The sequence below is a fragment of the Harpegnathos saltator genome, unplaced genomic scaffold, assembly GCF_003227715.2.
Source record: "Harpegnathos saltator strain DR-91 unplaced genomic scaffold, Hsal_v8.6 scaffold539, whole genome shotgun sequence".
In the NCBI taxonomy this organism is placed as follows: domain Eukaryota; kingdom Metazoa; phylum Arthropoda; class Insecta; order Hymenoptera; family Formicidae; genus Harpegnathos; species Harpegnathos saltator.
The window spans coordinates 877,763-892,500 of NW_020230359.1; the positions used below are offsets into that span (position 1 = coordinate 877,763).

At 50.6% G+C, this 14,738-nt stretch overlaps 1 protein-coding gene across 1 annotated transcript in view; it reads right to left on the reverse strand.

The window, feature by feature from the left end:
- LOC105183498 (dipeptidase 1) overlaps positions 1-14,738 on the reverse strand; it is an 82,586-nt gene that overhangs the window by 19,257 nt on the left and 48,591 nt on the right. Inside the window, exons 6-7 of the mRNA XM_011141693.3 lie at positions 2,534-2,710; positions 2,310-2,394 (exon numbers count right to left, since the gene is read on the reverse strand). Of these exons, the coding sequence (XP_011139995.1) occupies positions 2,310-2,394; positions 2,534-2,710 (262 nt within the window). The remainder of the gene's footprint in view (positions 1-2,309; positions 2,395-2,533; positions 2,711-14,738) is intronic.

The following is a 14,738-nucleotide window of genomic DNA, read 5'->3' on the forward strand; positions in this document are numbered from 1 at the left end:
CGATGCGCCGCTATCCGGCGCGCCGCGGGAACGAGCAATTACTGTTCGCTCTTTCTTTTGTTGCGCACCCGGAACGCGCTGTGCGAGATGCGCGCGCGAGCATTGCAATTTGAATGACCTTTCAATCCCACGCGATTCGTTATACCGTGTAAACGAAATTTACGCTATCCGCGTCCGGACGAGAAATGACAGAGTGTGAGAGAGAGAGAGAGAGAGAGACGGAGGATACGGGAAGTGGAGAAAAGAAAGAGGGAGAGGGAGAAATAAATGCGTTTATTATCACCCTAAGGTTAATCCTTCAAAAGCGCTGTTACGAGAGGAGAAGTCACAGATTACTGAATAAAATAGAATAAAATATTGTAAGAGAAAAGGGAAAAGGTGTGTGTATGATATTATGTAACAATGAATTTGAGAACGACATAGGTCGTAAAAAATAGATGGAACCTTTGTTTAATAAGAATTATATTTCAAATGGCTGTTCGAGATTGCGCAGAGAGGGAGAGAATGGAAGAGACACATCGCGCTACCGCGCGTTACCGCGCGGAATACGATATTATCGTGTGCACCGCGTTCGCTTATTCTTATGAGAGATACAGCGAAATGTGCCGTGAGGAAAATGGCGATATGGATTATCGCGATTCCAGCGTGACTACAAATTTTCCGGAGTTACGGGCCGCGGTTCGCCGGCTTGCGCGCTCCCACGAATTAACGGGAAACGGAGAAATGGACGAAAGTAAAGTAAAGGGGAGTTTATTGTCTCGTACATTCGCGTTTATTCGCGGCTTGAGAATTTCGAGATCCTGCGGCGCCTTCAGCGGCGCGACGCTCGGTCGGAGAGGAGAATGTGCGAACGTCTGTTCGCTCCTCGCACGTCAGAACTCACGTTCGCGTCTGCAAAAAACGACACCGCTTGGCAATACGACTACGTACGGAATTGGCTGCTCCCGCGGGAAACGTCGTTGGCGTTTCACTTTTTCCGTCGGACGTCTGCGGAACGCACGGTTTTCGCGCGCGATGCCTTTTCGGAACAACGGTTTGGCCGCCGCAAGTGTGAACTTTGGATCCGTGTGTTGTTATCGTGTAAACCGCAGGATTCGCTTCATCGAGTGACATTTCCGTGGTCACGGTCGAAGAATTAACCGCACTCATCCCCTTTTCCATGTCGCAAAGAAAATTACTATTATTAAAAAATACATAAAATTAATTTGTCACCTATATAATTAGTAACATGGTTTGCGTCTTGTAAGTGCAAGAGAGAGAAAGGGAGAGAGAGAGAGATAGAGAGAGAGAGAGCGGGAGAGAGAGAAGCGTTACATTCTACGTTTTAATTTAATTCCAAGGAGTTTGTCGTAGAGTTTGTCCCGTATACTTGATTAAAATTCTGTTCCCACGCGGTGGGTATATCTAAATATACCCACCGCGTGGGATATACATATATATATACACAGTCGTTTGCCGCGCGTATACATTACCCGTGCGGTCTCAAATGTTAATGTCTTCGGAACTTTGAGCCGCCCCCTATAATAATGCAAATAAGATGGCAACCCGCGGGAGTTGGCACCTAACGCGAAAACTCCGGCATCTATCGGGGTTTTGCGCCGCGCCGTGAGACGAAATCCTCCGGATGTTCGCTCTCCGCTGGTGAACGGGCACGTCCGAAAACCGCGGAAGCTATAGTCCCTTAGAATTACCGCCTACGGTCGAGCAAGAGAAAAAGGAACATCTCCCCTTGTGCTTTTCAATTAACTCTTCTCTCGGGACACGAGAGGCCACGACACGACACAATCGCGCGCGCGACGCTCTCTCGAAATCGTCGCGATGGACAGTGGAGCATCGGAGTGACGCTGATTATTTCGCCGGCGGGAGAGAAAGGAGGAAAAGCCGTGAACACAAACGCGCTCGTCGCTTCGGTTCAACGGCGCCGGGGGTGTTTCGCCGGGCGAGGCACGAACGCGCGGCGCGGCGCGGCGACAGGAATGCGGGAAACGCGGGCGAGCGAGCGATTCTATCGGTTATCGGATCGCGCCGCGCGCATCGTATTATTTCAAAAATTCGGAGATGATCGCGCATTTCGGCGAACAAATATCGAGGCTGAAGCGCGTGCGATACCGGTACGGTCGATTGGATCTCGTGAAATTTTATTAACATGTCGCGAGCGCGAGCGCGTAAACGAGAGCCGGCAGTGTAATATTCGTTTTGCAGGCGGCGAGAGCGCGCATTTCGCACGTGTGCGCGTGCGCGTGGTGAAACGATTGACGATTGAAAATCGAAGCGACAGACAATCCTTATCGCGCGACGGTCTTGCTCACCTGCCACATCCTCGAGCGTCGATGTTTCGCCACAGCTGATAAAATGGGGATAGAAGGATACCATAACTATACCACCGGTCTGCGCCTGCGAACAGAAATAGTGACGAGGTCGTGTGAGGAGCGGCGAGAGAAGGTGGAAGCGTCGATGATTTCGTTTAATCTCGTCTCTCGACACGTACGTCCGTCGCTACGCTACGTCGTCCCGTCGTCGTCGTACCACTCACCAAATGCCGCAGCGCGTGGTCAGGCACATTTCGCGAGGAATTGCAGAGAGCGTGAGCGCTGCTGTGACTGAAAATCACCGGCGCCCTCGACGTCGTCATGGCGTCCAGCATCGTGGGCACCGAGACGTGAGAGAGGTCCACCATCATCCCAAGTCGATTCATCTCCAGCACGACACTCTGAAAAAGTTTCGTGGAGCAACGTTAAACGAGTCTCGACAGTGCTCTGCAGGAGCCTTTGCTTGCTTGCTTGCTTGCTTGCTTGCTTGCTTGCTTGCTTGCGCGCAAAAATGCTCGATCGAATGGCATCGAGACACCGCGGATTAAAATACTTTGCGGGATTGCGGACGTTGCGTGTTAACGTTTCAGCAGCATCGGCCTCTCTCGCTTTCTCTCGCGATAGAAAGTGACGTTAGTCCTGATTGAAACGACTTGGAAAATGATCAGGCGGGATCACCTCGATGAGAGACGGTGTGATCGCGCAGATTTGTACAAATTTTCCTCCGCCAATTTTTCCTTCTTTCACCTCCCCCTCTCTCCTGCTCGTTTCTTAGTTACTTCGCGAAATTTCGAAACGATCACCACCGGAGCGTCTTTTCTTATTTATTTGGAGCGGCCTCCAGAGAACAAAAGCAAACTGACAGAGGGTTAGTTACGTATGCGTCTCGAGAGCTGCTTTTCGAATTAAATTTCGCGTTAGTACTGGTGGTAGATACGGGCTAGTTTATAGTACGCGCACGTTAGGTCAGTGACACTTATTGCGCGAGCCGGATTGAACTTCAGGACGAATTCTTTCTGGGGCTGCAACCTCGGCGAGAATGCCAATGCGAGGAGGGGCGTGGAGGTCCACGGAAGAATAAATCGAAATGTCGGATCTGCCGTATCCGCCAATCAGTATGCCTAACGGACGACAATCGGATTTCAGATTTATGCAAACGCGTCCCGTAACTCGCGCCGCGGCCGCGGAGAAAAAATATATAACGCGGGATATATTAATATTGGTAAAACAGCTCAAATAACAATACATCCCCGCGGCATCTTTATTTGAATTTTAATGCGTCCCAATCCGTCACGGAAACTGATTGATCCGTTGTGAATCTCGGTACCTGAAACGCTGCGGGCAATTTTACGTTAAAGTCGAGCGCGATCTGTGCGCGGATCAATAACAAAATCGCTCGAAAAATTCAGCTTCTGCAAATTGGGGGAAACGAGAGCGACGAGAGGGCGATACATTCTTGCGGATGCGCCGCGTGCGCGCTCCACTTGCGAAATATAATATCTATATTTTAAGCTAACGACGGAAAGTGAAATTCGCTCAGCTCTTTGGCATGGAAAAGGAGTCGTCCTTGTTAGGGCAGCCAAGTTGTCGCGCAAATTCCGATTTCTTTGTCGCGCGGAGAACGTTACCTCCGCTCTGCACGAGAATGCTTTGTTAAACCGGCAACGTGATAAACTGAACGTCCTAGGATTCCTCCTCGGCTTTCTTATCCCCACGGCTTCGCCATGGTCGTGCCTCCAGCCTTCTTCTTTTTACTTATTTTTTCCTCTTCTTTCGCGAGTCGTGACGGATTCTTAGCGTGACTTCCGTCTCGTTTTCATTGTGGATGCTTCAGGCGCGAGGGAAACTGCGCGAGAAGGATTCTCGAGGTGCCAGCGGATAAATAAGGAAAACTTTAATGTGCGCGCCGGTAAACCTTGTAGCGAACTTGGCGACGTGTTAAATAGGGATTAATAAGGAACGCAAAATCGTCGGATGTGAACGTCACCGAATCGCAACTTGAATTTCCACGCGACAAACGTCTTTTCCTCTCTTTTTCTTCACCTTCCCCCCCCCCTCTCTCTCTCTCTCTCTCTATCTCTCTTTCTTTTTAGCGCCGACGATTCTCTTCGAAATTTTCTTATCATATGTACCCATTTTCGAGAAAACTAGAATGCACCTGTCTTCAACAAGACTGGGAGAAATTTTCAAGAGCCTGAGGTAGCTCGTGAGAATCTCGGTGCATAGAATCGCGAAAAGAGAAGAGAGCGGTAGGGATTGGATACGTGCGGGTGACACGCGATAAGATGGTTTTACTGGTCGGAGGAGCCTTGATGAAAAGGGGAAGGAGGCGGGAGGAGACGAGTAGGAAAAGGAGATGCGTAAGCCTGGCTCGAGCGATTCCTTTCCATTATTCAAGCACTTTATATTCGGAAAAGAGCAACTCGTGTATCTCGTGATCTAACCGGACTTTTCATCGCATTTAGCTGCCCCGTGCTGAAACGGAGGGTTCGCTGAAAACCACAAATAATAATGGAACTCGCCAACTAACGAGAACGCGCGGGAAGGGACATTCGCGCGCCTATCGATCGGCGGATCGATCGATCGGTCGATCGATCGGACGTTATTTGCGGTATTGTGGCTTATCTATTAGCGTTTTGGCCAGTTGACGGACGTTGCTTCACTTCGTCTCGCCGTTCTTTGCCAGAACGATTCTCCATCCGTGCGAGTGAGTAGAATCGCTGCGAGTTATTTGGGGATATGGACGAATAGAAATACAGATCGTCCTGGATTGCGTAGCTGTGTAAAAGCACATAAGTATCTGATTGATGTATATACCGGCCGGGGCTTTCTTTTTAGGGAACATTATTGCCCTAATCTATGAGCTGGCTCCCCCCGAAAGCACATTCATAGCGAATTTATTTCCTTTGAGGGATGACGTTATACATTTTTTTTCCGGTTATTGGAAGAATCCACCCTCGAGGATCTCCAGGGTGTGTTAAGGTGGCGGTTGGTACGACCTATCGGTCGACAGGATGACGAATAAGCTTCATTCTCCCATGAGTCCTTTTGAAAGGTATCCACTCGTATCATAGATACGTTCTTCCATTCATTGCTCCCTCAGGTATTTTTCGTGCGAGAAGAACCGAAGAAGGGGTCGCGTCGCGTTGCGCCGTTCATTTATTCCCTTTCGACCTCTTCGGCCTAATCTTTTCCTCGACCTCGACTTTTGATCCCGTGACCAAGCTAATCCACCGCGATCGAACACGTACAATTTTGATATCTGCCACTTAAGTGTAGCCCACGTCGATCGCCGCGCGGTTCTGTCGTCGGTGTTCTCCTCGGAATAGCTTTCTCTCTGTCGTGAATTCGAAGTTGAAAAGTTGTAGGAGACGTTTCTCGTTCGTCGAAAATAAATATCTCTTCGGCACCGCAGGATTTTATATTAGGGAATGAAATATTTCTCCGGAATTAGAACGGATAAAATTAAAATTGCAATTTCAATCTTCTTTCCCTTTATTTCCACGCGTGCGGAATGAAATAATCGTAAAAATAATTTTCAGCTTTCGATAAAAAGTTGTCGCTAAAGTGCTGCAGAGTGCTCTCGTTGACGTTCCTTGTTAATATTTTTCTATTAGTACGTACCATCAGAATAAATCAGTAACATGAAAGCTCTATTCTCTCGCACATGTACACGCATTCTTGTTCCTTTTTACATAGACGTGTTTACACAGACGGTGAAATTTTTGCAACAAAGCCCGCGTCCGTTATTTTGTTCGAGCCAATAAAAACTCGCGGTGCACCCGTTGAAATAGCGGACGCTCGGAAAATCGTGTCGCCAATTACATTATCGACGTACAGTCGACGAGATTTGCCACGGCTGCGATGCCGATCATCCCGATTAGCTTACGCCCGTCGAATCTGTAGTATTCAAAATTGAATTCGTCGGAGTTACACCGGCCCCAACTTCCCCGCCGCGCCGCCTCTTCTGGAAGACGTCGTCGTCTTCCAGGATGCATTTTCCATTTGAGAGATCCGCCCGATCGAAACGGACTAGCCAAATCTCCGACAAGATTCCATTTCGGTCCTCCCGCGGAGAGAGACAAAGGGTCACCGGGCGGTGTCACTCGCTTTGGTCGCATAGGAGAAATTGCGCGGGTTCGCGAAATGCCGAAAGTTTTTCCAACGCAGTCGCTCGGGCCGGCCGGCCGGCCGGCCGACCAATGGCGACAAGTCGGGCGGAAAATGCGCATGAGTCTCTGTCTTCTCCTGCCTCTTCCCCCCTCGCGCGTCTTTGTTCACCGTGAGTGTACCCTCCGGGAACGGTCTCACTTTGATTGATTCAAGTTGCCGGCGACGGCGGATGCTGTTCTTTCTCGAGGGTGAAACTTACCCTATGCGACACCCCCCGCGCTTCGCCGCCAGCCACGGCCGACTCCCGTTATCGTCCAACTTCAGTTTGCGAAACTGTCGGCGTCTCGCCGACTATTTAGACGCGAACTCCCAGCGAACAAGCTCACAGGTGGCCTCAAAAGGGCGGCGGCCGGTCAAGCCGCGGCCATAACGCTTTCGGAAACTTATCGCTCGGCTGTACTGTCATATTGCGACTTTGCGAACATCCGCGTTGCTCTTCTGCCGAATTGATACACGAAACTGCCGGCGCGCCGGCAGTTCTTACTCGGACTCGCCTGGCGTAAATTTCCAGTCGCGACACTCCGCATAAATCGATCTCGCGCACCGATTCTTCGCCGCGCTGGCCGTGACCACAAAAGTGCCGCGCGCTTTTGCATTTTCCGCCTTTCGCACTCGCGCGTTTGTTGCTCGGTCCGCGCCTTTGTTCGCGCCAGCAACTTTTTCATGTGAATGTGCACGGTATTATGCAGCAGTCCACGCTCGTATAAATAATTATCGAGCACGCAGACAATGAACAATTGATATTGTTACTTCAATCTTCCGGACACTTACTATAAATTTTTTGCTCACTATGGGCCGACTGATTTCCGAGTGAAAAGAACGCAATGAAAGAAAGAACGTCGCGCGCTATGCCTCTGAGAAGTTCCGATACTCCAATGCGGCGTCGCAATGACTAAATTAAGAGAGCACGCAAACTTTGTGTTACGTCGAGGCGAATTGACTCTTATCTCCGTTCGGTGCGCTTTGGCGAGCGGTGAGAATGAAAATCGATCTTGGTAGCGGCAACTTGCCCGAAGTTTGTCGGCGGGTAAGAAACGCGCGCGCGTGCGCGTGCGCGTGCGGTAGCCGGGGAGGGCTAAGGTACAAGAGGTAAAAAGCGGGAAAGTTAATAAAGGACCGGCGTTGGAAAGTTTAGCACCGCCTACGAGATAGTACGCGGATCCTGGGAATTAAGATCGAGTGGACCGAGAGGGAACGATAATGCAGCTTTAAGGAGTCACTCGATATAGCCGGGGACGCTAATGCGAAAGCGACGCTGCGCGAATTTTACGAAATTAACGGGATGGCACTTGCAATCCCGATCGATAACGTCGCTAATTCGCGCGTGATAAGCAGTTGATGTAGGACCGCGGGGCGCGGCCCCACGCGCGCGCGGGGACGAGTATCTTGACGACGGCGATTAATGCTCTCGCGTCGAAGGCACTGAGAAATGAGGCCGCGAGAGAGAAATATCGACTATTCGTCGCACGTATAAACCATTTCTCTCTCGGCTCTTATCCACTTCCTTTTTTCTTCTCGCGCGAAATATTAACCTATTGTCCTCGAAACTCTCGGATGGGTACATAATAAATCACGCTTCTGCAGTTTCTCACTTCCCCCGCCCCCTTCGCCCCCCCCCTCTCTCTCTCTCTCTCTCTCTCTTCCTCTTGCCCTTCCTCTCTTTCGTTTCTCTTCTCTTGCTCTTTTGTTGCAACTTTTATTCTGTTTATTATGGAGCCCCATTCGAGATCCCTCCGTGGTCCCGCGAGGCGATTAATCATAGGACGGGTGCGGAGCGGTGCGCACGATACGCACGATCCGCCAAAAGTGGAGAATCCTATACTATCCCCCTCCCCCACCCCCCCGACGAGCTATACGACACGTGACGAGTCGCAGATACACATCGCTCGACCGCGCGTTATTTATCGAGCAGGTTAACCATTGCTTATCCTCCGTCGTCGAGCAGCCCTAAATCGCGAGCCGTGGCTGCGACGACGAGAGAGCTCCCGCAGAGGGTGAGAGTTAGGATCGGTCGACAGCCCGATCATCGCACTTCGCGATCCTTCCGCGCGCGCCTCCTTTTCCGTGATTTTAGCCGGTGCTCTCTCGGAGGTGCGCGCGGTAGCGCGTTCGCGCGAGAGCTTTAGTCGAAGCAATTAAGCGGGAGCATCAGAGTGTGACCGAGGGTGCTTTTAGCGGCGGCTGTATAGTGCGGCGATATCCGCAGATATCGGCACGCCACTTTCGGCGTGCGCATGCACGCGACTCGCGGAATCGTATTCGACGGATCGTTCTAACGTGCGCCGTGTAAAGTGCACGTCGCGCCGATACAAAGGGTCACGTAGAAACTCGGAAAACGTAGCGTCGAGATGCGGCTGAGCGAGAGGAAAGATGGGGCCTCTCTCTCTCTCTCCCCCCCTGTGATACACCTAGAATCCACCGGAAGCTATCTCGCCGTCCGTGCTCGTACGTGGCAGGTCATAGGAGCGCGATAGTCTCTATTTTCTTCCGATATCGCTGTTGAGGATGGCCGATTGAGTCGCGCGGCGCTATGCCAGTCGGCGGCGGTCGGCGATAAGCTCAGATAGCGCTGCGCAAATCGCGAATACCGCAGGAACGGACGTTTCGCGAAGAAATTGCGACGCGCGATTTATTCAATCGTCCGGGCCAGAGTTCCCGGGGGGGACGAGTTTGGCTTCGACGCGCGCGTACGACGGAAGTTCTCGGGGGAAGTTGAGGCCGTTTCGCAGCCACTGGGCTGGATTTTCATTAGCGTGCGTGATACGACAAACAAGACGGTATATTCTAATTGCGGGACCGGGAAAAGGATTATGTAACGAGCACTCTCTCTCTCTCTCTCTCTCTCTCCCTCTCTCTCTCTCTCTCTCTCGCTCGTTCTCATTTCGATCTGATTCGATTGGGCTCGATTTTCATGCTTCGTGGATTAATTTTACACAGGATAAGTGCATAAAGCGAGACGCAATTTAACGCGTCGGTGATACTCGTCTCGTCCCGCTCGGTCGAGCGTTCGCGTCGTTTTTAATTTCCGGCATTCTCTCGTCGTAAAAATGCGAGCCGTAAAAATGCCCGGCATAATCAACAAAGGCGCGCATGCCGGGGCTCTATTTTTAAGATTTCATTCCGTTTCCTTTTTACGCGCGCGCAGTGCATTCCACGTCATTTTGACACATATTTGACGCTGTTTTCTCCCTCCTTGCCGCTCGCAGTTGTAAATAATCGCTGCTTTCAAAGGCGGTGGCGCTGAGAGAGAGAGAGAGAGAGAGAGAGGGGGGGGGGGAGAAGAAGATACGGAAAAAAAGCGCTGGCGCAGGAATCCGCACAGAAACTGCTCAAAGAGGTCGCGAAGACGCAGCAGGGAGAAGATGTAAGCCGAATTCCAGAAAATAATTAAATAAATTCCTGCAAATGAAGTATTGTCCTCGGGCTCGCTGTGTTCGCTTGTTCTGGAAAATCCATTTTACGCGACACTAAATCTGCCGCTTTCCCGTTTTAGCCGGACGGGCATTCTCATGCCGAGGATCATTCCAGGTGGTGATTACAGACTGGAAAAGGATTTCGCAAATTTCGATGTTGCACAGAAACGAGCGGGAAGACACCCGTACTCGTATATATATATTTCCAACAGCCGCGTATCGTAGTATATCTACCGTTTTTCCTCTTGCGCTCGCGCGGATCCGCACGATTTTTCTCTCTTCTTTTCGCGACGGCTCTACGCTCGCTTACTTATTTCCTTACACTATCGCGACGTGAGTCGTGGTAGTCGGGTTTTCCTTTTACGAAAGTTTTCCCACTAGAACGATCACCAGTCCTGGTCGAGGGGAATGGACTGGAAGGGAACGGTATGAAACGGTCCAGGTATCGGATCCTGGTACTTCTCTCGTAAAAGGCGGCTTCCGTACACACGGCTGGTTCATTGCTCACTAGACGAGTAACGCGCTCTCTTCCTCTCCTTCTCGCGTTTCTTTCAATACATATTTATACGTTTATATAGGAAAAAAAGAATTCTACACGCGCATATCGATAAATCTATGTTGATCCGTGGATCTATCCGAATGAACCGAATGATCTGTCTGAATTCTCTTAATTTTGGACGCAGCGATTCAATAATAATGATACATGAAAATGTCGTAAAAATATATTCCCGAGCTGCGAAGGGGAGAGAACGATTGTTCGAAGGGGAATTTTCTCCCAGGACAATTAAGAGATTCCGTGGAAAGAATGAGTCATAAAGTGGCGAGAGGGAAAGATGAATGAATAATTATATTGTATTATATAATATTGTAATTAGCGCGCGCTATGGAGATTCCACAACGCGGCAGACTCGAATAATGATCTGAGGTTAACGTCGAAAGACCTTAGCGTGTAACATCAAAGCTATCGCAGCAGGAGAGAAGGTAAAAGGAAAGAGTAGCCTGTTCTTTTACGGCGCGCAGAGTTAAGGGGATCCGACAGTTTTCTTTTTTAAACTTTACTTCTGGAGTATCGCGTTGGAAATTTTCAGCGAGTGCTTGAGGACCTGTTTATTGCTCAGGTGCAGGTGAGAAATGATGCGGATGCCGGGGATCAGGGCGTAAAAGAAAAGCGAGGGATCATATATAAAGCTCCGCGCCGAGACGGCTGTTGCGAAATGCGGGGCGGGAAAGGATACGTTGCTTCTGTATTGTTATACGCGGGCATAAAGATACATGCGCGTGAAAACGCGCGTATAGCGCGCGCGACTTGATGCGTGCGCGCAATCGCCGAAATGGGCTCGCGTGATCGTGTGCGCTTTCGAAGCGATACGAGCGCGGAACACGGCTGGTCGCAAATGCGTAGAGGAGCGTTCACGTTCGCGGGTTGCGAGCATGGAAAGAGGCAATTAGCCGTTTATTAGCCACGGTCGTCAGTGCGTGTCGTTCCCTCGTGCATTCTCTTCCGCGAAACATAAAATGAAATTTTTTCTCTTTCTCCTTTTTTTTTGTAATAATACCGCGCATGCCGCTCGCTCTCCCGCACGCTTTGTTGTATCGCGAAGTGACTGTTCCTCGCGTCATAAAGTTACGTCGAAATTATTCCGCTAGAGTTCCGCATGAAAACTCCCTGGAAAACATTCCACTTCATCCATCTTGATCGCGAGCTTTCTTACGGTCGAGCGGATCCTCCGTGCTTTCTGTAATCCGTGACTTGAAGCGGGAAACGCCCGATTCCTTTTCCACTGACGAGCAGAACGTCGGCTTATTTACTCGAAATCGCGAGTCGATACGTAGATAAGACGGACGCGCGACGTAAATGGATCGTTCGAGAGAGAAAGAGAGAGAGAGAGAGAGAGAGAGAGAGAGAGAGAGAGAGAGAGAGAGAGAGAGAGAGAGAGAGTGAGGCGGGGGAGGGGGGGGGGAGGAGACCGACAAAATCTGTCGTAAAGTCCCGCGGATAATGTGTGCGTCGACTTTCACGGTTTTAGTAGCGCGTCGGTCGGTTCACGGTTCGTGAAGATTTATCATGTCTTGACTCTCGGTTCATCGGAGGCGCGGCTATCCGGCCAGCGCAGCGCGTGCAGCCAGGTCGATTCTTTCCTTATCGCCGGGAAGCGGAAAATATCGCCGAGGAAACTGCAGGAGCTGCAGCTCCTCGAGTCCCTGGATATCCGAAGAGAGCCGCTTGGCGACGTTGTGTTCGGATGCTCGTATAGAAAAATAGAGTGGGACGATTAAAATCTGCCGGAATGATTTCAACGATACGTAGAAAATCATCCGCATTTTCCCCGCCGAGAGCGAGAGCTCTTCCTTTAGGCGCGCGCGCTGCAAACGGGATCGATACTTTTGCGTAATTTCCAGGTAAGCAAGCGCGACATTCAGCCAGACGCGCGGGGCAAACATCATCTACACCACTATCGCGAGAGCGTCGCGGTAGTTTCTCTCATCGGCAAATTCAGTAGATTAAATCGCGCCAGTTTGATTGTTCCGAACAGACACGTCGACTCGACGCTGTCCCAGATGACGGAATATAGGGACAGTTAAGCCAACCGACCGAATTGATTGCGTCGAGTGTTGCTGAGTTGGAGGGGCTCCTCGACTATTTCGTGCGCCAAATCGTGTCGGTGTTGAGTTTAGCCCTTGACAGAAACCGTTCGCGTCCAGTACATAGAAGTTTCGAACGTTTGCTTCACCAGATGTTTCGGCATTCCGATCGATATAAGGTTCGCGTCAGTTATCGATGCCCCGCGAAGTGGATCCGCTCGTTCGCGAGAGCCCATGTTTGAAACCGCATGAAGTTTCACAGAATGGAGAACGAGCGAGAGAGCGAGAGCGAGAGAGAGACAGAGACAGAGAGAGAGAGAGAGAGAGAGAGAAAGAAAAGTATGCAAATAAAATCACGAGACCGTTTTAATGGTTCGCGGAACTTTCGCCGACTCTTTCGGCCGATGAGCGAGCGTCACTCTCGATCGCCCTCGGACCTTGACACACAGCTCGTCCAGTGCAGAATGTTGAAGCAGCGAACGGGATGCGACGAGACGCGATGAAACGCTGCCTCCGCTTGAGTTTCACGCCGGACCACGTGCGGCCTCTAAAATCTAAAAGTGGCGTCGCCGCCACTTTGCGCGGAGGTGGAAACCACGACTGGTAATAAAATAGTACAGAACTTTCTTCCCATGTTTACGTCCACCGTCGTTATAACTGAAAAGTCAGCAAGGGAAAAGCCGCCGTGACGCCACTAGTGAGCGAGTCTCCATTAAAGTTCCTCCTTTATCCGCTCTCTACAGCCGTCGAAACGACGGCTCCATCCGAGCCGGGCGTTGCCAGACGCGAGAAAGGGAGTTGCAGTTTCGAAAAATAAGAAAAGCGCCGATCGCGGCGGGGTCATTATCGGAAGGCAGTTGTTCTCCGGGCTTTATCCTTTATCCCCGCGGATTGTCCCTGCCGGGGTCCGGGAAAACGCTTGGTTGGATCATTGCGCGAATCGTCAGCGCGCTCGTAGCCGCAACATCGTCGTTTCGTCTTTAGAATACAATGGATACGTGCCGCGCAACGCGATTACCGTATGTTACATGATTTCGCTGGCTGTTGCAAACAGCTCGGCAAACAGCCGACGGAAGTGCTCGGCTGATTTAAGCTTGACTCTGTGCGCGGATGATGCAGCGGGGAAATACGCGGCCGTGCTCGCTCTCTCTCTCTCTCTCTCTCTCTCTCTCTCTCTATCTCTCTCTCTCTCTCTCTCGGGGATTTCGTCGTCGCAGAGGAAATGGAAACACGTCGGCCGGGCTCTCTAGATCTTAATCGGCGCGACGTTAAAGCTGGTCGAATTCCGCGGAAAAGGGGAGAGCGAAACTCGCGAGCGATGTTGGGGAGCAATGAGAAAGAAAGGGGTCGCGGTGGAGGAAGAAGGAGGGGCAGGTGGAGGAAAGAAGGAGGGGAGGAAGGGAGAATCGCCGGTTAGCCGCATGAAGAGACTCCGTAAAAGTGAAATACTACCGCGGACGCCCGGCAATCTCGGGAGCTTGGTGACAATTTTTTATCTTTACGAGCCCGGCGCAGCCGTTGCTCCTATTGCATAAGTGGAAACAAGAAGAATTATGCAGTTACGTAAATTATGGCAGCGCCACGGAAATGGCTTCCGCTGGTCTCGCAACTCTCGCGGTGTCAGGAGCGCGTAAGAAGCGATGGCGTAGTAAGAGAGGACGAGGAGAAAAAGGGAGGACAGGAAGAAGACAAAGAGGGATAGGGAGACGAGAGAAGAGAGAGAGAGAGAGAGAGAGAGAGAGAGAGAGAGAGAGAGAGAGAGAGAGAGAGAGAGAGAGAGAGCGAAGGAAGCGAGAAACAGGTCGCGGAAAAAAGAGAAAGCGGGAAATAAAATAAGAAACTACGGGGGTTAGATTGGCGGGATGCGGCAAGAGATTCCATGGCATTTGAAGCACGTCGTGAAAAAAAGATAGAGTGGAACGGAAATTTTTCCGTTCGGAACGTAATGAAAATTTATGTTGTTCATTTAAGTTTGATATTGCGTTTTACGGTGTATTTTACTCAACGCTAATACGTTTGTCCGAGAGGCGTCTTATTGCCTCCGTATGACTTCGGCAATAAATCGCCTCGGCGATATTTCCGCCGTATTCCGCGAATCGTTCCGGTATTATCCTCAAAATTCGCCGGAAAAATCGGTTCCGCGTGTATACGCAGAAAATTGAGCTAACCAGATTATTTTTGTAGTTCGGAATTTACGAAGTACGAGAGGACGATATTAAAAATTCGACCTGTCGATAACAGGGATTTCAACTCTGGCTTT